This window comes from Vipera berus (assembly GCF_964194415.1).
Source record: "Vipera berus genome assembly, chromosome: 16".
Taxonomy (NCBI): Eukaryota; Metazoa; Chordata; class Lepidosauria; order Squamata; family Viperidae; genus Vipera; species Vipera berus.
Genome location: NC_138219.1, coordinates 4838842 through 4862862, shown reverse-complemented (window position 1 = coordinate 4862862; position 24021 = coordinate 4838842). Strand labels below are relative to the sequence as shown.

The window sequence follows — 24021 nt, the reverse complement described above, 5'->3', positions numbered from 1 at the left end:
GTCACAAAAGGCAAAAACATGAACCAGTTGGCAAATGTCTGGATTTTGATCACGTGACCAGGGAATGGTGCAACCGTCCTAGGTCATTTTTTTCAGTGTCATTGTAACTTCGGTCACTAAATCAACTGTTGTAAGTCAAGGACTGCCCATATAGCCTCTTTTAAGTCTTAAAAAAAAACAAAACTCATTGGTCGCATAGGCCAACTAGCCAGAAACACATTTGTGACTTGCTTTAATTTCAACAACCCACGATGTGATTGTTAAATCAGTCCTTTTTAGTGCTGCTCATTGTATTAGCCCCAATTCCTTCCGAATGGAGCTCAAAAAGACAAAATTAACTGTTGATCCACAAGGATGCTCCGATTCTTCGTCCATGAATTCCTGGGCATATCGCTCGACAGCAGAGGAATCCTCCAGAAGAAATAAGGCATAAACCTGCAGGTGAGAAGTAGGAAAAGGTGTCCTTTTTAGCCAGTTTGGGTATTCTAGCAGGGATGTCGGTTTCAAGTTAAAGGAGACGTTTCCTTTTGTCTCCTTATGGTGCTATAAAACTACGAAGCCTGTGGCTTACGGTGGCATGGATTCATCGTCTTTGTCTTGGGAAATTTTCTGACAATAATTCACCTTTTGTTGAGTGTGCATGTGTATATCTGTTGTGTTTCAGTTCCTCTTAGGGTACAAGCATCCCAGCTGTGGAGTTCCTTACAGAAATGCACAGGCCACTTTTAGCATAGCTAACTAAATTACCTGCCTCAGACTTTTTTTTTGGGGGGGAGGGTTTCACAACTCCACTGAACCCTGTGCTAACAGTTAAGTCCCCGACTTACAACTACAATTGAACCCAACAGTTTTGTTGCTGAATGGGACAGCTGTTAAGTGAGTTTTGTCTCATTTTACGACCTTTCTCGGCACAGTTAAAGTAAACCGCTGCAGTTAAATTAGTAATACCCTTGTTGAGTGACTAGCTTCCCCATCAACTTTGCTTGTCAGAAGGTCGCAAAAGGGGGATTACATGATCCCAGGACACTGCATCCGTCATAAATATGAGTCAGTTGCCAAGCTTCTCACTTGTTTTGACGGGGGGGGGGTCGTTTTTTTCAGTGCCATTGTAACGTTGCTCCATCCCTAAAAGAGCTTGTTGTAAGTTGAGGACTAACCTGTAAACAGAGGCTGGGGCTGCCAAAATCTGGTTTGCTGCTTAAGCCTGCATGTTTAGGGTTGAAGATCTTTTCGAAACCTGGTTTGTCAAGCGGGCTGGCTTCACAAGACCCCCTAACCCGACCCGAGCGACAGCCGCGAGTGGTGCGATACGAAAGAAAACGGGCGTTTGCTCCCGGATCGATCCCCAACCGAGTTCAGGTTGCATCTCGAGCCCCAGCCCCCTTTCAGCCCGAGCCTTGGCCCTTCTTCGCCCACGTGGGGATACGAGCCCAAAGGCCAGAGGAGGGTGGCTGGGCAGCGTCGTCTCCCCACCCTTTGGCTCGCGACCCGGCGGCCGCCCTTAGCCGTACCCCGATTCGGAAGGGGCGACCTCGGGCGTTGGGGCACCCCCTCCCCCCCACTCCGCCCGGCAAAGGACTACTACCTCATTCTCGCACCCGCCGGAGAGGGCTAAGCGTCCGGGCAGGGGGAGGTAGGGTGGGATAAGCGGTTAAGCGAGAAGACCGATGCTCCGAGCAGAGCCCTCGGGATCCCGCCCGGGAGGATTTACACCTCGGAGCAGGAGATGCCGCTTCCTCTTTCCGCGTACGAGGATGGGTGGGAGGGCGGGCGCCGCCGCCGCCGCCCCCCTTCTTGACGACTCTAAAAACCGGCGACGGGCGAGCTTGCATTTCCCTAGAGGAAAAGCTCTTTTTAAAAAAATTTGGATTTTGCAGCCATTCCCAGCTAAAGCGGGGGGGGGGGCGGCCTTCCCCTCCTCTGTCCCGTCATCCAACCCAATTTGGAGATTACACCCATCCTGGAACTCTGGCAAACTTTCAGCTATCATTGCAAGGATGTTTCTCCCCAAAGCTTGGAGGCTGTCCATATCATCTTGGTTTCCCAGGCTCCCTCCCCCCCCCCCAAAAAAAAAAAAGATCTGGGCCGAAGGGAGAAACCCTTGCAACTGTGCAAAGGCCTTGATAAGGACTCGGACATCATCAGCAGGCAACCCTGAAGGGGAATCTGCCGTCTTTAAGATGATCCTGGGGTTCTGCTGATTAGATTTATAGCCCAGCTTTCTAAAGGCTTCTGTGTCGGAGTCTGAAGGCCTCCTTCCCCAACATACACATTTAATAAAAAGCTATTCCCCTCGCTGACTGGGGGATTCTGGGAGTTGAAGTCCACAAGTCATCAAAGGGCCAAGTTTGAAGACGGTCGGAAAAGCTACCAATTCCAGAAAAGCTCCTCTAATGTAAGGAAAATTAGAATCCGAGTCCTGTCCCAACATTGACGGCCAGCCTTCCAATATTTGGTCGAAACATAACTCTTTGTTTAAAAAAAACCACGATTAAAAAAAAACCTTGACGATTTCTTTCGATTGTAAAGAAGTCGGGAACAAACTTCCCCCGGAACCTTTGCGCGGGACGGTGAAGTTGCCCGGAGGAAATCGAAAGCCGTGGGACTTTTTTGTTTTTTTTTTCCCTTCCTTGCGTAGGGAAGTCCCAGCGGGAGGTGGGCCGCGCCGCTGACGGAAGGAGGCGTGGCTAGCGCCGGAAGTTGCGGCAGAGGGGAACGATCATGGCGCTGAGCGCGGCAGGTAACGTACGCGGGGGGGGAGGGGAAGAGAGAGGGGAAGGCGTCGCCATGGCGATGGGCCTCCGGACCAGCAACCAGCCCGGAGCCCGACCAGAGTCGATGGACAACGGGGAAGAGCAGGGGGGCGACTCGGGCTCCCGGCCCGGGCTTCGCCCCCACCGCGGCTTCCTCCTCCCCGGCGCAGGCCGCGACGACCACGCCGAGTGGGAGCCGCCCTCCGAGGCCGAGCTGAAGGTGATCCAGGCCCGGCGCGAGCGGCAAGACAAGATCAGCAAGCTGATGAGCGACTACCTGCTGAAGGGCTACCGCATGCTGGGCGAGTGCTGCGAGGAGTGCGGGGTGAGCGAGGCCGCCCCGAGGCGCGTGCAGAGTGCCCGGGGGCGGGGCTTTCTCCTCTTCCCCCTCCCCAACGTGGGTTGAAGAGTGAAGAAAGCTTCGGGAGGGGGGGGGGAAAGGAGGCAACTCGGTGATCAGGCAAGATCAGAAGAGAGGGCAAAGCAAGCTAAGCAAAGGGAGATGCCCGGCTCCTTGATGCCATGGCTGGTGCCAGTCTAGGCCATGGCTAGGCAACCTGGGCTCTTTTATGACTGGTGGACTTCAACTCCCAGAACTCCTGAGCCAGCATGGGGGAACTATGGCGCCTTCTTGACTTGCGAACTTCAACTCCCAGAATTCCTGAGCCAGCATGGGGGAACTATGGCCCCTTCCTGGCTTGTGGACTTCAACTCCCAGAATTCCTGAGCCAGCACTGCTCAGCTTGGAAACCTCTCCCTTTCCCATCAGCGTGGCTGGCTCAGGAATTCTGGGGGTTGAAGTCCACGAGTCACAAAAGAGCCCAGGTTGCCTAGCCCTGGTCTAAGCTGTGCCCAGCTCCTTGGTGTTTCTGAAGAATGGAATATTTCTTTAAATTCTTCTCTGGGCTGTCCCAAAGGTGCTTTTTTCACGAGGCAGCTGGACTTTCTTTGTTTTTCCTTGGAAGACGTTTCGCTTCTCCTCCAAGAAGCTTCTTCAGCTCTGACTGGATGGTGGGGAACAGAAGGATTTATACTGCTTGCCAGACTGCTGGTCATTTGCCTTCTTTTAGACCAGGGGTGTCAAAGTCGCAACGTCATGTGACGTGTCGTGACTTTTTTGCCATTGCCGGCAATGGGGTGGGCACGCTTTTGCTACGATGCATCCGGCCCGTGGACCAGCAGTTTGACACTCCTGTTTCAGAGGGTCGTTCAGGCCACTTGCAGGTTTACCTGTGTCTTCAGGGTCACCTGAGTGGTACAAATGGGCGTGGAACACGGTCCTTTCAGCAGTGCCAAGAAGGCTCCACACCCATTTGCACCACTCAGGTGACCCTGAGGACACAGATAAACCTCCAAGTGGCCTCAACGGCTCTCTTAAAAAAAAAAGGCAAATGACCAGCTCTGTTTGCAAGGAGTATAAATCCTTCCATTCCCCACCGTCCCGTCAGAGCTGAAGAAGCTTCTTGGATGAGAAGGGAAACGTCTTTCAAAGAAAAACAAAGTCCAGTTGCCTCCTGGAGAAAAAGCACCTGGATGACTAAGACTCTCCATAGACATCAGCTCCAGGATGGCACCGATTGGGTGTTGGTTGGCGGGGTTGTCACTGAAGGCCTGCGGTGAACAATTTGTGTTGGGCAGGCCCAGTATGAAAAAACAGTTTCCTTCAGCGAGGGGGGGGGGCTTTCCTTGCTATCCCTGGTATGCATGCCCATCACTTAGCTTTGGCGAACAAGCTCTGACTTCTACCCTTTTCTCCTCCCAATCCCCTTTGCCTTGGTCACTTTTCCTTCCAGACCATTTTGCTGCAAGATAAGCAGAAGAAGTTTTACTGTGTCGCCTGCCAAGAGCTTAACTCTGATGTGGACAAGGACAATCCAGGTACGGTGGGCAGGGGAAGCGGGGCCGGGGAGCAGTTACTCTTAACCACCTGCCCCACTTGGCGCAATCTGGTATATCGATTGCCCTGTTACGAAAAGAGACGGCGGGAGCCGTCCTACGCTTCTGCGGCACCAAACTGAAACAGCCTGGGTGGGTTTCACGACACAAATGAGATCTTCCAACTCTTTAATCCACTGCGTCGGTAAATTATAAACTCTGAAACGTCGTTCATAATGCAAAAGGAGCTATTTGGGGCGGAGGTTTTGTGCAACGGCTGCTTCGGATCAAAACTGCACATTTTGTGTGGCTCTGACAGCTGAAGTCGTCTTGTATTTGTGCAGCTCTCTTTGCAAGGGAGGAAGGGACCCCCATTTCCGCGGCAGAAAAGCTTTCATGCGATTGGAAAAATCTCGGTGTTAAATTGCTGCTGGAGAGTCTGAGCAGCTTTTTCCGCGCCGTCCAAAAACATCCCTGGACGTCAGCAACTGTCCCAGACTGTGCTTGTTGTTGCTGAACCCAGAAACAGAACCCTGTGACCTCACCTCTTTGATCTTTTCTCTCTCTCTCTCTCTCTCTAGCCCTCAATGCACAAGCAGCCCTTTCCCAGGTGCGGGAGCGTCAACTGGCTGCTAACCCCGATGAAATGGCTTCACGCCCAGAGCATTGCGAAGGGGCAGCTTTGGGTCTCCGCTCAAGCGCCCCTGACCCAGCCCTTCAAGCGCCCACTGTTGCGCCTAATTCTCTGTTGGCACGCGACATCCTGGTTGCGGCAGAAGAGGCCATCCTACAGAAGATTGGCTGGGCGAGCCATCAGCTCCAGGAAACTGCCTCCGTTGAAAAGAGCATCCATCTCTGTTCCCTGATCCGTTCCTGCACCGATGCTCTCAAGGGCATCAAGGAGCTGCCCCAGTGAGGATGGCCTGGCTTAAAACGGCAGCGCCAGGCCTGGAATGGAGTCTAGGCCACGCCTGGGGTGCCAGAGGATTCCCCCCCCCCCACACACACACACACCATTCATCGTAGGGGCTGGGTAATTTAAATAAGACCGGGCTCTCCCTTCTGATTAAATGTGAGCTTTTTTTTTTTTGCCTCATACAAGTTGTCCTGGCGTTTGAGGAATGTTTCAAAGGATTTGCACGTATAGCTCTGTCTAATCCGAGACGAGGAAAGGACAGATAGAAGAGTTAAACCTGGTTTGGGGAAGGGTGATGTTGGAGCTAACAACGTTTTAGGCCCCCCAAATTTGGGGCTCCTGCAGACACGTCAGCCTAGATCCGTTCACCGTCTCGCTTTGCCACCCAAAGATTTCAGGTTATCAGGAGCTCCACACCCTTCGTTCTGTTTTTGGTTTTTGGTTTTGTGAAGCATTAAAGGTTTCCAATTTCAAGGCACAAGATAACGATTGTGTTGGTGTCGAGTCTTCACTGGTTGTGAAAGAATCGGTCTCGGCACGCGATTTTGCCCGTCGGTCAGAGGCCACACCCATCTTGATGCTTTTAATAACCAATTCTTTGAAAAAGAAAGGTACAAGCTGAGAAATGGCAGCTTTCTCCTCTTAGGCACCTTAGATGTTCTGGTAAATAAAATGAAATCAGCTCGGATGACGACTCAGTTCACCCGAGGGGGGGATATTTTTGTCCACCTTTAATGACAAGCGACCCTTAAGAGGAAGAATGGGATGTGATTGAATTTACAGGTAGGTCCTTGACGTTAAGAACTGAAATTAAGCCTGCAATTTGGGTCATCAATCTGGGCAGTCATAAAGCAGGTCACTATGTGACTGCCATCCAATTTTGGGACCTTGTTTTTTTTTGTTTGGCAAGAAACCAGAAGCGAATTTTCCAGAAGGAAAATGATGTACATTATGGTCATGGGACGTTGCAAACGGTCGTCAACGTGAGCCAGCTACCCAGTGCCCAAAATGCAGTCAAATGACCCTTGGAGGCCATTCAAATCCACCTTTTTTTTGTAACTTCAAGCTAAGTGACTGGTGATAAATCATATTCTACCTGTAGTATTCCTATGTGCAGGAATCTGTAGATTATCTTCTGCCTGGCCTTCCATAACTCTAATCTCCAGAAGACTGACCTTGAAAAATAACTTAACCAACTGTATGAATGCACTTGCTAAGTTCTTTCTCCAAGTAGGTTAAACCTGTTGTGTGAATGCTTCCATTTTTGTGGTGTTGGGTCAGAAGCCTGGACGGCAAAGAAGAGAATTCATGGATAGTTGTGGAGCGGGAGAAAATAACATCATGTTTTTGTGGCCTCAAATGATAGCTAAATGGAAAGTTGCTGTGGAACCAGGAGGAATTTGTTCTCGTGGGGGTGGGGTTGCAGTTCAGACAGACTTTGTCATTTCACCCCCAAGCGAGCACACAGCAAGGCCACAATGGTGTGGTTTCTCGTACGGACTACCTTTGAAATTGTGGTTCTGCAACAGTTTTGGATTGTTATTCATGGCGCCCCCCGTTAGTGTAATCTTTAAATTGTTATTTATTGGGCTTCGAGCTGGTTGGTCAAGATTGGCATTGATCGAGTGACCCTCAAAGGGTCTGCATGCCCCAGTCCTGTTCTGTTTCTCGTCTGCCCAGAGGCCGCTCTTGGGACTCTGCCTCCGTCCAAACTGAAGAAAACAGGGTGCCTTCTCCTTCCAGAAAGTGGGTTCACAGGTTTGAGCCCACCAGAGGTTGGACCTGATCCATCATTGCCCCTTCAGCAGCGGAGCAAAATGGGCAAAGCATTTTCACCCCTTGGCCAAGCAGCATCTGAGCTCCGCTTGGCACCCCTTGCTGAGATCCCACACAAGCGACTCAAATGGGCGGCATCACGTCACGGTGCAACGCCCAAATGAAAAAGAAATAGGATAAGGAAGGAAGGAAGGCAAAGAGGGAAGGGAGGGAAGGAAAGAGATAAGGATGGAAGGAAGGAAAAATATGGGAGAAAAAGATAAAAGAAGGAAAGAATTGGGAAGGGAGAGAGAAAGGAAGGGGGAAGTGAAAGGAAGGAAAGATGAGGATGGAAGGAAGGAAAAACGGGAGAAAAGATGAAAGAATTGGGAAAGGGCAGAGGAAGGAAGGAAGGAAGGAAGGGGGAAGGGAAAACATGGGAGAAAAGGATAAAAGAAGGAAAGAATTGGGAAAGGGGAGAGAGGAAGGAGGGAAGTGGAAGGAAGGAAAAAGAAGGATGGAAGGAAGGAAAAACAGGAGAGGATAGAAGGAAAGAATTGGGAAAGGGGAGAGGAAGAAGGGAAGTGAAAGGAGGGAAGGAAAAACATGGGAGAAAAGGATAAAAGAAGGAAAGAATTGGGAAAGGGGAGAGAGGAAGGAGGGAAGTGGAAGGAAGGAAAGAGAAGGATGGAAGGAAGGAAAAACGGGAGAGGACAGAAGGAAAGAATTGGGAAAGGGGAGAGGAAGAAGGGAAGTGAAAGGAGGGAAGGAAAAACATGGGAGAAAAGGATAAAAGAAGGAAAGACTTGGGAAAGGGCAGAGAACGAAAGGAAGGAGAGATGAGGATGGAAGGAAGGAAAAACGGGAGAAAAGGATAGAGAGAGAAGGAAAGAATTGGGAGAGGAAGGCAGGCCAGAGCTCCGTGTCTACTCGAGCCTCGGGCTCCCCGGAGGCTGCCTGAGCCGAGCGGCTCCCGCCCCGCCGCGCCAGAGGCCCCTTTAAGCGGCGGCGTCCTTGCGCGCACAGCCGGCCGGGCCATCCGGGCGCCGCGGCGGGAGCAGCAGGAGCCGCCGAGAGCCGCGGCAGAGAACAAGGGCGCCTCTGAGCGCGGGCAGAGCGCCTCCGTCTGGCGGGGCCATGAGCGTCTCTCCGCTGGAGGGGCTGCCCCCGCTGCCCAAGGGGCTGAGCGGCCTCCTCAACTCCAGCGGCGGCGGCGGCGGCTCGTGGCGGGAGATGCAGAAGCTCTACAGCCAGAAGCGGCGCCTCCAGGACGACCTGCGCCGGGCCCAGGCCGGGGAGAAGCCGACGCCGCCGCCCCCGCGCCGCCCCCGGCCCGCCAACCTGGAGGCCGCGCTGGCCCTGCTGCGCAAGGAGATGGTGAGGAGGGGGCGGGCGGGGGTCCCCCGGGGCTTCTGCCGACACCCCCTCCCTCCCCTCCCCAGGCCGACTCCCAGGGGGTCCTTGGGATGCTCGACTTGGGGGACACCCCTCCCCTCCCCAGCCCACCTAGCAGGGTTGGTTTTCTGAAAAGCCCTGGCAGAAGCCCAGAGCCCCCGCGGGGTGAGGAGGGGGGGTCCCGGGGCTTCTGCCGACACCCCCTCCCCTCCCCAGGCCGACTCCCAGGGGGTCCTTGGGATGCTCGACTTGGGGGACACCCCTCCCCTCCCCAGCCCACCTAGCAGGGCTGGTTTTCAGAAAAGCCCTGGCAGAAGCCCACCTCCCACCCCGCGAGGCCGAGTGCCTTCATTTCTTTGATTGACTGATTACATTTCCACCCCTCCCGTCTCTCCTCTCTCCCCCCCCCCCACCGGTGACCCTAAGTTTGCAGCCACCCCGTTTTCTTAGCCGGGAGGGTGGAGGGGGGGCAGTCAAAAGCACCCCTCTTCCCACGGCTCTCAGCCGGCTGCAAAGCAGAGCCTTGCCACGAACAGAGAGGCCCTTGCCGAAGAGGCTGGGCTGGGCTGCTTTGAACTCGGGTCACAGGTTGGAAGCGGGGGGTGGGGGGCTTCTCTCTCCCCCCCCACCGCTTGCCAAGACAAGAGAATGCGGTTTGTGCCAACTGGGTCCGTGGCATGGGAGGTGGGCAGCCGGGCCGCACAAAAGGCCATGAAATTGCAGTTCTAAAATTAGCCACTCACATCATCCGAAGGCTAAACTTGGTGCAGCGGGGCTGTCTTTATTTTATTTTATATTTTATTTTATCTTATCTTATTTTATTTTATTTTATTATATTATATTATTTTATTTTATTATTTTATTTTATTTTATTTTATTTTATTTTATTTTATTTTATTTTATTTTATTTTATTTTATTATTTTATTTTATTTTATTATTTTATTTTATTATTTTATTTATTTTATTTTATTTTATTTTATTATTTTATTTATTTTATTTTATTTTATTATTTTATTTTATTTTATTATTTTATTTTATTTTATTATCTGTTTTGTCTGTTTCTCGCCTTTATTATTTTTGCCAATAACTCAAGAGGGCCAATATAGCTAACCTATCTACTTCTTATTTTCCCCACAATGATAACCCTGTGAGGTGAGTTGGGCTGAGAGAGAGGGACTGGACCAAAGTCACCCAGCTGGCTTTCATGCCTAAGGCGGGACTAGAACTCACCGTCTCCTGGTCATTGGCCCAAAGTCACCCAGCTGCCTTTCATACCTAAGATGGGACTAGAATTCATCGTCTCCTGGTCATTGGCCCAAAGTCACCCAGCTGCCTTTCATACCTAAGATGGGACTAGAACTCACCGTCTCCTGGCCATTGGCCCAAAGTCACCCAGCTGCCTTTCATACCTAAGGTGGGACTAGAATTCATCGTCTCCTGGTCATTGGCCCAAAGTCACCCAGCTGCCTTTCATACCTAAGGTGGGACTAGAATTCATCGTCTCCTGGTCATTGGCCCAAAGTCACCCAGCTGCCTTTCATACCTAAGGTGGGACTAGAATTCATCGTCTCCTGGCCATTGGCCCAAAGTCACCCAGCTGCCTTTCATACCTAAGGTGGGACTAGAATTCATCGTCTCCTGGTCATTGGCCCAAAGTCACCCAGCCGGCTTTCAAGCCTAAGACAAGACTATAACTCACTGTCTCCCGCTTATCTAGCCTGAAGGTCAGGTCATCGATATTCAAGGGATTGAGGAGGATCCAGTTTAGGCTATTGTGATAAACCAGCGTGCGGGTGACCTTACTTCAGCCTCACATTCTGCAAAAGCAGCCGTTAAGTTTTTGATAGACCCAAGTGTAGTGGGTTGTGTGAATCCACTCATTTTCGGTCTACAGCACTTCCGATAAGTTTTAGGAGGTTGCTGCAACTATGAGGCATAAAGGTAGTTGTGAGAAAGGTATATCATATACCGGTAATCAAATTTAGGAAGGCCTTTAAAATTGAGGGTTCAGTGTGTGTAAAGTTTATACAGTACAGCTTTTTGTCCACCAGGGGGCAGCAGACTCCCTTGGAATTAATTTAAATCTGCCGGTTTCAGAGCTGGGGCCATTTGGTTTTGTATTCTAAATCAATTTTTATTCTGAATCAAGGGTGTCCAAAGACTTGTGTTCTTCAACTCCCAGAATTCCCCAGTTGGCCTTTTTGTCCCGTTTGCTGCTGACAAAACCACCTCCAATTTTATACCCTTTGTTTTTTTTTCTTTCTTTACTTATTTATTTATGGGAGTTGAAGCCCACCCATCTCAAAGCAGGCTGGCTGGGGAATCCTGGGAGTTGAAGTCCACCCATCTCAAAGCAGGCTGGTTGGGGAATTCTGGGTACTGAAGCCCACCTGTCTTAACTTGCCAAGATTGCAAAACACTAGAAGCTTCAGGTATTGACGGAGGCAGGGCTTTCCACCTAATCGGCTGCTGGTTCGAATCCTGGCAGCTCCGGCGCTCATCCTTCTGCTTTTCTTCCCTGTTTCAGGTAGGGCTCCGACAATTGGACATGTCCCTTCTTTGCCAACTCTGGTCTCTGTATGAATCCATCCAGGAATTCAAAAGCCTCTTCCAGGATATGTCCTCCTCGCTCCACTCGGATGGCAGCCTGGCTGCCGAAAACGGCTTCTCGGACGAGGAGGAAGATTTCGAACTGGACCCGATAAGTCCAGACGGGCAGCGGGAGCCCCTCCCATCCCAGCAGCTGCGCTTCCTTCAACCCCAAAACTCCCGGGATCAGTGGCTTAAGGACTCTTTCCATATTGCGATCTGAGCCGGGCCTGGGAAACGGCACCGGGAAAGGACAGCTGGAATGAGACGGAGGGGAAAAAAGGCATCGTGGTTTATATCCGGAACGATCCGGCCTGTTTTCAGCTTTCCACTTAGCTCTTGGACTTTTTTTCCCCGAGAAATGTATAAAATTCCTTTGGCCTTTCCAGAAAGAGATGGTTGCTGGGACGAAATGCAGGTGGGTGCTTCGGAGTGGACAGTCCCCGATTGCAAAAGCAAGCAGTAATCCAATTTCCTTCCGTTTGGGATTGGGAAAGACTCAGGGGAGGGTGCAGATTGAACTGGAACATCACCTGGATTATCTGAAAATGCCTCTCCGTCCTTCCAGCTTGTCTCCCCCCCACCCGGCAAGGATCTGGGGCCTTTTTCCTCCAACTTAGGGCCCCACCCCCACCCATTTCCAGAATTGTTGGCCCGCGTGGAGGACGAGTCCAACACCTGGAATTGGGGCCAGATTTGGGGAAAATTGACTTGAAAATTGAAATGGAAGTGTCTTTATTTATTCGGTCAATGACCTGCAACTCTGAGCTGAAAAATGTTGTGGAAGACTTTTTCCTGGGAGAAAAAGAGAGGATTGCTTGGGCTGTTCTTCAGAATGCAAGCCTCTACTGGGTAAAAAAAAAATGAGTTTATCAAATTTGCCTGCTCTTGCGTGGAGATGCCGGTCGCCTCTGAAACTCTTGACGTTTAGAGGAAAGGAAAGACTTGGCTGCATGTCTACAAGATTCGGGCCTGTCCCTTGTCGCTTGTTTTTGCTTGCTCCCCTGAGGTACTAGCATCACTGGCTGAGACTTTTCCTTGTCCAAATGCCTGGGTTTCCAATCCGCCTAAATGGGAATCATGAGGACCAGGAACTTAATGCCTTTTTAAAACAGGAATGGCCAGTCCAGCTTGCATTCTGAGGATCCGAGCGTTGGGGAAGGACCCCAAACATAAAACGATAGAGACTTGTATTGCAAACGTATTATTTTATTTTATTATTTTTTGCAGTGGAAACTTGCAAGAAAGGGATGACTGGGTCAGAAATGTAAAGGGGGGTGGGGGGGTGGAAACCTCTGGATGCACCACCTTTTTGCTTCTGGCATGTTGCTGCTGAAAACCTTTAGCATAAACATAGAATAGGGGGCTGGGAGGTGTGAATTGCCCCCACCCCAGGGGTTTTATTTGTCTTTGATTTAAGCATGCCAGAGGAGCGATTGATTTAAGCTCTGATTTAAGGCTTAGGACAAGACACCTGGTGTGGTTTATTTGGCAAAGGGGCGGCTTTGCAAACGTTTGTGAACCCGCCCCAGTTCAGCCAGCCAGATAGGTTGTTGCATGATATGTGTTAGCTTCCTTTTTGTGGGGGGGGGGGGCTGATGCCCCCCACACTCTCTTCCTCAATTGCACACTGATAAGAAATAGTTAGCTAGGAAGGTGCTGTATACAACTTTTGTTGGGTTTTTTTTGTTTTTTAAACCTGGCCATCTTGCATTGGCTGGATTTTATGACTGTTCTACTGCCCTAAGCCAAGTTACCTTGGCTGAATAATTTAATTGCATACTGTTTTTCTAATAGTATTATTATTATTATTATTGTTATTATTATTTGGGGGTTTTTCAAGGCTTGAAACAAACCCAGAAGGATTTGGGTAAAGGATAAAATGGGTTGCAAAAGGTTTGCTTCTCGTTCTTCCCATCCTTTGAAGGGAGAAAGCAAAGTTGGATGGTTAATGAATATTTTGGCTGCTGGACAGGTCATTTTTTTTCCCACGGTCCCTGGCAGCCAAAGTGGGAGGCGAGGGGGAAAAAAATGTGACCGTCCCTTGAATAAAGGGCCGGAGTGTGTTCTGGTCCGAGCTGTGAATTCAGAGCTTGCAAAGTGACAGGATTCTCGCCGAAAATAGGACCGCAAAGACAATTGGAGTGACCTGGATTTCATTTCAAAATCAGGCCGAATTTCCAGAGGGTAAAATTTGTGCGCCAGTGATTGTGGCTTTTCCAGAATGAACTGCCATGACAAAAGGGTGGTTGAATCGGTTTTTCCCAGAGCTCATTTCATATTTTATTTTCATTTTAGTTGAATCCTGCTCCATTCCCTGCTTTTCAGGAGTGGGAAAGGCGAGCTGTGGCCTAGAAATCTACTCCGTGCATGCTCAGAGGTGCTGCTAACATTCTCCATTCTCAGCGGCAATCCCAGCAATTGAAACCAACTCAGCTTTAAGGAGCCCAGGTCTGGTGAGCTGCCCCAGTTCACTTTTTTTTCCCCATCTCTGGAGCACACACACACTGCATCCTTTACACAGGCCCGGGCCATTGTTTGTGGCTTCCTGTTGTGTTGGCAGTCCACCCACATTGCAAAGAAGAGCCACAATGGGATGTGGGTTGGACGAGATGGGCGTTTCTCAAACTTGGAAACTTGGAGGGGTGGACTTTAACTCCCAGAATCCCCCAGCCAGTGGGAGTTTTAAAAGTTGCTCAAAACGGGAAACACTGTGCCAAGTCACAGGTCGTTCTCGACTTACGACCACGATTGAGCTCAACATTTCTGTTGCTAAGGAATCCTCATTGCTAAATGAAGTTTGCTCCATTTTAGGACCTTTCTTGCCATAGTTGTTAGGTGAATCATGGCCGTTTTTAAATTAGTCACATGGCTGTTAAGCGAACCCAGCTTCCCACATTGACTTTGCTTGTCAAGAAGCTCGCCGAAGGGGACTCCGGGAGACACTGCGACCGTTATAAATGTGAATCAGTCGCCAAGCGACTGAATTTTCATCACGTGACCCTGGGGAGGCTGCAACGATTATAAGTGTGAAAAACGGTCGTAAGTCACTTTTTCCAGTGCTATTATAACTTTGAATGGTCACTAAACGAACGATTATAAGTCGAGGGCTCTCTGTATTAGCAAAAGGGGATCCCAGGACACTGAACAGTCATAAATACAAGTCAGTCGCCCAGCGACTGAATTTTGATCAGATGACCCTGGGGATGCTGCAGCGGTCTTAAGTGTGAAAAATGGTCGTAAGTCATTTTTTTCAAAGTTGATGTAACTTTGAACAGTCGCTAAATGAACTGTTGTAAGTTGAGGGCTGCCTGTACTGAATTCATTTTGACCTCATGAATAGAGGCACCTAAGGTTATCCTCAGCTTAACCTCTGCTCGCTTTAATGACTGCCACAAACGAGGTTGTAAAATTGGGCCGGTCATGTGGGTGACCCACTTTACAATGGTCACAACTTTATGACCCTAATAGTCAGGCTTCATTACCTGTAGATTATCTGTAGGGTATTTTGCAGCATTTCAGAAAATACTTGCCACTACTTTCTTTCAGGGGTGTGTGGGTGTGTGGGTGTGTGTCTGTACACACACACACACACACACACACCCTGGTGCTTTGCAACTCGTGGTGGCTGGAGGATGATGGGAGTTGTAGTCCCAAAATAAGAGGGCGCCTAGTTGGGGAAAGTTTGCCCCGGACTGCTTGACTTGGTTTGTTGGATTTGTTTTTAACAGCAGGATCCGGAAACCTATTGCGTTTACGGAAAACCGTTGGGTTTCTTTCTTAACCCACCAAACTGGGACTAAAAAAATGTCTCAAAAGAGAAAAAAGCAGAATTTCTAAGGAGCAGCTTTGAGCCACCACACCCCGTTTGAGAGGCTGTTGCATTCGGTTTTGGCTTCCTGGATTTTTCTTTGCTTTTTTCCCGGAGAAGCCAGGAAAATGATTCATCGCTCTCAGCCTGTTCCATTTTTAAAAAAAAAACAAAAAAAACAAAACTCAAAGAGACGGATCTTGAGCAGTGCTACGTTAGAGGGAAAGAAGAGAGAAGAAATCCACGCACGGGCAGAGGTGCCTTCTTCTCGTTGGACGTCTAATATCCTCAGCCGGTTGGCCACGTGGCTTCCAGGATGGGGAGGTTTAATAATAAATAGGGTGAACCCCTGTGGTCTGGTTGCAAACCATTTCTAAAACCATCGGTAGAATAGAATAGAATAGAATAGAATAGAATAGAATAGAATAGAATAGAATAGAATAGAATAGAATAGAATAGAACAGAACAACAGAATAGAACAGAATAGAGAATAGAATAGAATAGAGAATAGAATAGAGAATAGAACAGAATAGAATAGAATAGAGAATAGAATAGAATAGAATAGAATAGAATAAGGAATAGAATAGAATAGAGAATAGAATAGAATAGAGAATAGAACAGAATAGAATAAGGAATAGAATAGAATAAGGAATGTAATAGAATAGAATAGAATAGAATAGAAAATTAGAATAGAATAGAATAAGGAATGGAATAGAATAAAATACAAAAGAAAAGAAAATAGAATAGAAATAGAGTAGAGTAGAATAGAATAGACAGTGCTTTTTTTGTAAAAAAAGAAAAAAGAAAAAAAGATGCCGGAACTCACACACATCATACAACCCGCCTTGCCTACCCTACAAGGTTCCATCCAAAAAAGGTGCCGGAACTCCGTTCTGGGCGTTCTATTCACACTTCACCACCACCATTGCAGCATCCCCCATGATTTATATTCGTAAGCTTGACCACTGACTCACATTTGTGACGGTTGGCAGTATCCCCGGGGGTCAGGTGATCCCCTGATAAGCAAAGTCAAGGTGGGGAATCCTGTTTCATTTAACAACCGTGTTACTAATTTAACCCCCGCCGCGATTCAGTTGACAACGGTGACCGGAAAAGTCATTTTTAAAAAATGGGGCAAAAGTCATTGAACAAACGTCTCGCTTTGGGACATCAATTTTGGGGCACGATTGTGGCTGTACGTTGAAGGACTACCTACCTTAGTACTCTGTCGTTATGAATTTCATCTGTTTGGGTGTGAACACACACACACACAGACACACAACCCAACCCTTTGGGGGCGTGTCTGGAGAAGAATCTGTCCCTCGGTGGCTAAATTTGGGGGCAGCATTTTCCATCAGAGCACGTCCATCCGGGAGTAAAGTTGGAATCCGGGATCGGTTTACAAGATTCTTTATTTATCCCTTCGGAGCCAGAAATGAAGCATCTAGAATGGCAGAAAGAGAGGAGAGGGAGGAGGGAGAAAGAGGCAGAGATGAACTCAAAAGGAGCTTTTCGTTTGATTTTTTTTTTAAAAGAAAATATTTCTTTTCATCCCCCCCAGTGCACCGGCTTTCCCCCCCCCAAAAAAAGCCAGATCAATTAAAGCGAGGGAAGCTGTGTGACCTCATGCTTTCCGCCGGAGAGAGTCAGCATGCAAGGAAAGGGGTGGGGAGGGAGGAGGAAAAACAAGCAGGCATTCTTAGGCCATGTTTACACACCACCCTTGACCTGGTTACCGATTTGGAGCCATATTCAATACTTTAAAGTGTCTTAAAACTAAATCCGCTGGGTTGATGCTTCTGCTTTGTCTCGAAGTGGGAAAGTTTTAAGTATCTCCATCCTGGCAATTTTCTGGACACATTCGGGTAGGGGTTTTGGGGGGTTTTTTTGGAATTTCCCTGCAAACCGGCGATTTCCTAGTGGTCTCCCATCCTCACCATTAACCAGATCAGGCAATGCTTAGCTTTCTTCCACCTGAACCAAGATCTGTGAACCTTCCTGACCCTTAACTGTGATCGAAACCGTAACGAAAAGGCGTACTGTGATCGTTTGCCGTGAAGGCCATGATTTGCTAATAAATACTGTAATCCAAGTCAAAGGTGGTTTGCAGAGAGAGAGAGAGATTGGATGGATGGATGGATATAGAAAGAGATAGATAGATAGATAGATAGATGATAGATAGATAGATAGATAGATAGATAGATAGATAGATAGATAGATAGATAGATGATAGATAGATAGATGATAGATAGATAGATAGATAGATAGATAGATAGATAGATAGATAGATAGATAGATAGATAGATATGGATGGATAGATAGATAGATATGGATGGATAGATAGATAGATATAGATAGATCATAGTAGATCATAAATATATCATAGAAAGATAAATACAACATAGATAGATCATAGATAGATCATAGATTGATAGATAGATATAGATCATAGATAGATAGATCGTAGATTGATAGCTAGATAGATAGATAGATAGATAGATAGATAGATAGATAGATAGATAGATAGATAGATAGCAATCAGAGAGAGATTAGATTATATATATAACCTTTATTGTCATTTTTTTTTACTGTGGGCACATTGGCACACATGAAAAAAGAAATTTTGTTGCCTGCTCTCCAAAGCGTACGCGTACATAACGCACATTTAAACGCGCTACCTATATAATGCAATACCATGGATAAACCTGGGGACTTCGGGGGCGGGAATCCCACGAGCGCGCAGACACGCGTGTCAGCCGCTCGTGGGGACGCAGCCCCGCTTGGGGAAATTCTTCCACCTCTCGCGGGGACAGGCCACGCCCCCTCCCCCGCTCGGCCACGCCCCCTCCCCCGCTCGGCCACGCCCCCTCCTTCCTCCGCCTTGCAACTTTCTCGCCGCCCGCCCGGACTTCCTCGCAGGCAGGCGGCCGGCCGGAGCAGCGTCGGCGGCGGGAATGGGGCGGCGGCGGTGGTGAAGGGGCAGCCCGGCCATGAGCTCCGTCTGGAAGCGGCTGCAGCGGGTCGGCAAGCGGGCCGCCAAGTTCCGCTTCGTCGCCTGCTACCAGGAGCTGGTGGTGGAGTGCACCAAGAAATGGTGAATCGGGCCCCTCGGGGGTTGGGGGGTGGGTGGGATTCGGGGTTAGGGGTGGGGTGGGGTGGGGGGATCGGGCGCGACCCACCCGGCGCCGCCCCTTGGGAAAAGCTGGCACAACCGCCCTGCAAGGTAGGACAGGCGAGCCTGCAGAGGAAGCCCACCCACCCACCCACTTACCCACCTCCAGCGGTCTCTCTGGGGGGCTTTAGTAGGAAAAAGGGACACCCCCCCTACATCTTTTCTGGCATCAATCTCCTTTTTCTGGATTCCTCCCCACCCCTAGAGAAATTAACACACACACACACACACACACACACACACACAAAAGCAACATTTAAACCGAATCAAGGCTGGGCCTCTCAAGCTGTGACTGAAGGGGGGGACCTGGTGCAAAGAGCATGTCCCTCTTCCCGTTAGGGCCTTGAGCCAGATTCATGAGGACTAGAAAGCCTGCTTCTTCCTTAGGGAAAGAATCTCAGCGGTGTGCGACCGTAAAGAGGAAAAAAAAAATATCCAAAATTTTGTGGGGTGTGTTGGTTTTTTTTTTGGCCTTTCCAGGTAGGGCAGGGCCAAACGGGGCAGCTTTGCATTATGACACAACTTCCTCTGTTTTGTGAGCTTTGAACCAGAATCTTTAGAGAGTGTGTGTGGGGGGGGGGAATAAAAATTACAGAATTAGTGGGTGGGGTTTGCACACCAGGAAGTGGTGAATGGAGGCTAGGTAGAAAGGAGATTGATATTGTCTATATATTCAAAACACAGTCCCGCTTCGTTATGTAAATAACTCAAGGCCTCACGTCAGGATTAAAAGAAAGCCAGAAAGAATCTGGAAAACAGCTGTAAGGGACAAGCACAGCCAAATGTTTTTTTCTGAAAGGCGAAAAAAAAATTAAAAAAAATTCCCTCCAGATTAAAAATAACCACAGAAAGAGAGGGGACAGGCAAACGCTTGTTAGAAATATAAATATAAATATAAATATATATATATATAAATATATATATATATATATATATATATATATATATATATATATATATATATATATATATATATATATATATATATATATATATATATATATATATATATATATATATATAATTTTGAAACTCTTTTGGGAGGTGGAAAACCAAAGTCTATTTAAGTAGAATTTTTTTAGTTCAGTTATAACTTGCACAGCTATTGCAACTGTCTTTTAATTGTGCTCCAACTGTGGGATGGCATCTTTGACTTCGTATTGAGGTCATATATTTATACTTTAATATTATCCATTGGTTAATATATCCATTGGTTAATATGGTGTGCATTCCTGTGGCAGATGAACCAAGACGCTAGTCCATAAGAAAATGTTTGATGGTTACATTCTTCACTTGACAAGTTACTGTCTCCCTTGACTTAAAGTGAGACTACAAGTCCCAGAATTGCTGTTTGCTGAAAATTGGGGGGGATTCTGGATTGGGCAGTCTGGGTTAAAAGTGTTTGGAAAGTTTTAAAACTGCGTGCAGCGTGATGCGCTTGAATGAAATCCAGTCTGCGATGGTGTGCAAAAGGTGAATTGTGTTCATCTGTCCTGGTATTTTTGACGTAGTGTGGTACTGTGCACCTGATGACACTTTGGAGCTGCCTTCAAGGGCAAGCCCATATATAGTGCCATGTAGCAGACAATCCTGGAAGTTACAGTATGATGGGACAGCATAGCACAAAGAGGTCTGGGTAAACCTTGCACGACTGTATCTCTGCAAAACCTGGTAAAGTCCAGGGTTTCTCAACCTTAGCAAGTTTAAGAGGTAGTAATAATAGAATAACACAGCTGGAAGGGACCTTGGAGGTCTTCTAGTCCAACCCCCTGCTCAGGCAGGAAACCCTATACCATTTCAGACAAAATGGTGTGGACTTCAATTCCCACAATTCTCCAGCAAGCACTATTTCATTTTAAAAAAATTATTTTGTTTACATGCTAATCAAATGGATTGGAATGACTATTATTGCTAGGATGTTATCCCATATTTTATATACATATATATGCACACCCCCCCATGCGCACACACACACATACACACACACACACACACACACATATATATATACATACATATATATATGTATACATACACACACACACACACACACACACACACATATATTCAACTCAAGGCAGCAAACATACTTTTCTATTTTCCTCGGAACAACAACCCTGCGAGGTGACTCAGGCTGAGAGAGAAGGACTGGCCCAAAGTTACCCAGTCCGCTTCCATGCCTAAGGCAGAGCTAGAACTCACAGCCTCCTGGTTTATAGCTCAGCACCTTCACTACAATCTCAAACTGGCTGGACAAATTGTGTAGTGAAAAATACCGAGGTTATCCAATCCAACCTGTTCTATGAATATTATGTCTGGGTCATTCACTAACCTGGTTTAGGTTCTTGCAAGGATATAGCCAGGATGGTCTTTTAATTTGGGAGCCTGTTGGCTTTTGTGTTGCTAAACTGTCCAGGCTAGAATTGATCATTCGTTCATTGTTATTTGTAGATAAAAAACCTTCCCTAGCTACTTAATAAGATCTGTCGCTCGTCATAAGGAATTAGAATAAAAACTGCCAGATTGGAGATAGATACATAGATAGCCACGATTGAGTGATAGACAGGCAGGCAGGATAGGCAGGTAGACACAATGGAGATGATTAGATAGATAGATAGATAGATAGATAGATAGATAGATAGATAGATAGATAGATAGAGGATGGATGGATAGATAGATAATGGATGGATAGATAGATAATGGATGGATGGGTGGATGGGGTGGAAGGATGGAATGAATGGATAGATAGATAGATAGATAGATAGATAGATAGATAGATAGATAGATAGATAGATAGATAGATAGAACTTTAGTAAGACCACACCTGGAATACTACATCCAGTTTGGGGCTGCCAGAAAGAGGAGGGGGGGTCAACTTATTCTCCAAAGCGCCCGAAGGCAGGACAAGAAGCAACGGATGGAAACTAACCAAGGAGAGAAGCAACCTGGAACTAAGGAGAAACTTCCTAAAAGTGAGGACAATTAACCAGTGGAACAGCTCGCCACCAGAAGTTGCGAATGCTCCAACACTGGAAGTTTTTAAGAAGAGACTGGGCAGCCATTTTGTCTGACATGGTATAGGGTTTCCTGCCTGAGCAGGGGGGTTGGACTAGAAGACCTCCAAGATCGCTTCCAGCTCTATTCTGATTGAAATTGAAATTGAAGATAGATGATAGACAGAAAAACAGACGGACAAACATCGTTCGCCCTGTTGACATTATTCGGCACAGGAATTTACGTTTCTGGCTCCTTCTGAGAACCGCCCTCTCTGAACTTCCCTCTTTACCATTTGCCATGTCAGGCTTTTCAAAGCTGGTTTTGAAATGAAGCAAAGGCCTCATCTGCAAAAGGACCGTGGTGGAAATGTTACTGTTCTGGGGATCCTAGAGGTCATTTAGCCCAACCCCTTCTCAGCGGAGGATTGGCCGTGCTGAACACAGCCGTGCTGACCTTTACCGAAAGAGACCACGTGGGGCTACAACGCCGTCGGAGGCTTTACTTATTTCCTTTCATTTATTTGCTTGAAAACCTAGCCAGGGTGTGTCTAATGTTAACACAACGGAGCAGAAATTGGTTTACAGTTGCTGAGTTTTCACCAGGCAAAGGAATGCACACCTGTTGGGTTAGCTAGCTTAAAATTACTTTTGCAAAGGGTGCAGACTGTTTCTCTACCTTGGCAGACTTTGAGATGGGTGGACTTTTAAGTCCCAGAATTCCCTAGCTAACAAGCTTTAAGAGAGGTGAACCAACTCCCAGAATTCCCTATCCAGCATGCTTTGAGGATGGGTAGACTTCAAATCCCAGAATTCCCCGGCCAGCCAAAGCTAAGGATTTATTCTCCAAAATGCCTGAGGGATAGGACAGGAACCCATCGTCGGAAACTTTGCAAAGGGAAATTCAAATTGGAAATAAGATTTTTTTCACACTTTTTTAAAGAAAAGCTGAACAGTCATTTTGCTGGGACTCTTACTCAGGATGGCGGTGGGGGGGGGGGTTGGACTAGAAGACCTCCAGGGTTCCTCACAATTCTCCGATTCCCCGTGCTTTAGGGGCTTGCATGAACCTAGACAGGCTCGCCATGTGGGATGAAGCTAGGTGATTGGCTTGCTTTGGTAAACCACGGTCCAGTTAAGCCAGGTTCAGCTTATGCAAAGGTGGAACCGCCTTCCTATGAGCTTTGACTGGAGAATAAAATAAGAGGAAAAAGGGGGATTATGCAAGAGGAAAGATCCGGCTCAGGGGAGCAAAACCCCACATTTTCTTGGGGGTTTTGTGTTGCACCCACAAAGCTGGTGGCTGCAAACGAACGAATATGCCGTTGATTCCTCTGACACAAACCTTTGCACTTCGAGAAAGTTAGATTACAACTCCCATCATCTCCCCGTGCTGGGGATGCTTGGGGGGTGGGGTGGGGGGTTTGCAGCCCCCACAGGACAAAGACGATGCCGGACACTGTGCCGGTTGGCTGGGAATGATAGGCCCTGCAGTATCCAGAGGACCCCTGGACCTCTGCAAAGATTTTCGAGTCCACGGAGTTTCTCCGTTGTTTTTCTGGAAGCGTTTTTTTTTTTGGGTGGAGGAGAACCAGAAGGAGGTGGAAAGCCTGGCTGCCAAGGAACGTGTTCCTGTTTTCCCTCCTCGCCCCGTTCTGTTCCTCCATATAAGGTTTTGGGAAACGATAAATATTTGAGCTGTAAACGGAAAAGAAGAGGGGGGGGTGGGGGGAAGCGGGCAAGAAAACAGAAATATGCTCGGGCTTGAATCACGAGGCGCCTTCGGCGTGGACTAAAAAGGAAGAAGAAATGGAGGAACTTTTGCAAGAGAAAAAAGAGACTCCGGCCTCGTTGGGATTGGGGGCTTTTTTTTTTTTGGAGGGGGTGGGCAATTTCCTCACGGCAGGCTCTGGGGTCTCCCCACCCAGCTTTCTGGGCCACCCGGCTTGCCCCAGCTGGGCACGGTTCAGCCCGAAATTGTTGCGCCAGGCCTCGGGCATCCTAGCAGCCCGTCGGAGCCAAGTCTGACTTTGCAAGAGACACCAGGCCGAAGCCAGACTCCGTCGCCTCTCTGAGGCAGCTTTTTGTAATTCGGTTTTTGGCAGTCTGTGCATGTTCTGAGACGCCACGTCTAAGGTGCTGCCCGGAAGGAAGCCCAGGGCTCAGCCTTGGCTCCAGGGAAGCACCCAGGTTTCTCTCCAGGATGGGGAAGAGCAACGGGCACGTCTGTTTTGAAGGCACCCGCCTGCCCGAATCATTCTGGGAGCGGGGGTGGGTGGGTTGAGGGCTGTAAATATGCCTTCTCCAGAAAAAGCCGGCCATTTTCCAAAGCTCCTGAGTGGAGGACAAGGAGCAACGGATAGAAACTAATCAAGGAGAGAAGCAACCTGGAATTTCCTGACAGTGAAGGCAATTAACCAGTGGAACGACTTGCCTCCAGAAGTTGTGGTTGCTCCGTCAGTGGAGGCTTTTTAGGAGAGATTGGCCAACCGTTTGTTTGAAATGGTATACCAGGGGTAGGCAACCTGGGCTCTTTTAGGACTCCTGGACTTCAACTCCCAGAATTCCTGAGCCAGCCATGCTGAGGAGAAATGGAGAGGGTTTCCAAGCTGAGCCGTGCTGGCTCAGGAACTCTGGGAGTTGAAGTCCACGAGTCCTGAAGGGGCCAAGGTGGCCTACCCCTGGCCTATACTCTAAATCAGGGGTTTTCAAACTTGGCCCTTTTATGACTCCTGGACTTCAACTCCCAGAATTCCTGAGC

The 24021-nt window shown here is 48.2% G+C and overlaps 3 protein-coding genes across 10 annotated transcripts in view; all 3 read left to right on the top strand.

Annotated features, from left to right (window-relative positions):
- Window positions 1-868: 868 nt before the first annotated feature.
- On the top strand, window positions 869-6034 carry ZNRD2 (zinc ribbon domain containing 2). Of its 2 annotated transcripts, XM_081340357.1 has the most exons (4): window positions 869-2740; window positions 2924-3078; window positions 4547-4631; window positions 5210-6034. In XM_081340357.1, exons 1-4 carry the CDS (start codon window positions 2722-2724, stop codon window positions 5542-5544), a joined length of 594 nt encoding a protein of 197 aa, XP_081196483.1. In that variant the 5' UTR covers window positions 869-2721; the 3' UTR covers window positions 5545-6034. The 2 variants fall into 2 exon arrangements, with proteins under 2 accessions (XP_081196483.1, XP_081196482.1); XM_081340356.1 differs by lacking the exon at window positions 869-2740 and having other exon boundaries at window positions 2747-3078.
- A 140-nt stretch (window positions 6035-6174) lies between these two features.
- On the top strand, window positions 6175-11523 carry FAM89B (family with sequence similarity 89 member B). The gene is made up of 2 exons (XM_081340358.1): window positions 6175-8676; window positions 11223-11523. The coding sequence occupies exons 1-2, from the start codon at window positions 8437-8439 to the stop codon at window positions 11505-11507; spliced, it is 525 nt and encodes a 174-aa protein (XP_081196484.1). The 5' UTR covers window positions 6175-8436; the 3' UTR covers window positions 11508-11523.
- A 62-nt stretch (window positions 11524-11585) lies between these two features.
- Window positions 11586-24021, top strand: part of EHBP1L1 (EH domain binding protein 1 like 1) — a 44889-nt gene continuing 32453 nt past the window's right edge. For 3 of the 7 annotated variants that reach the window (XM_081340351.1, XM_081340349.1, XM_081340347.1), the window contains exon 1: window positions 17995-18189. In XM_081340351.1, the coding sequence (XP_081196477.1) occupies window positions 18086-18189 (104 nt within the window). In that variant the 5' untranslated portion in view covers window positions 17995-18085. Of the gene's footprint in view, window positions 11703-13582; window positions 13741-17994; window positions 18190-24021 lie in introns of those variants that run through there. The other 4 variants (XM_081340353.1, XM_081340348.1, XM_081340352.1 and 1 more) reach the window with 3 other exon arrangements.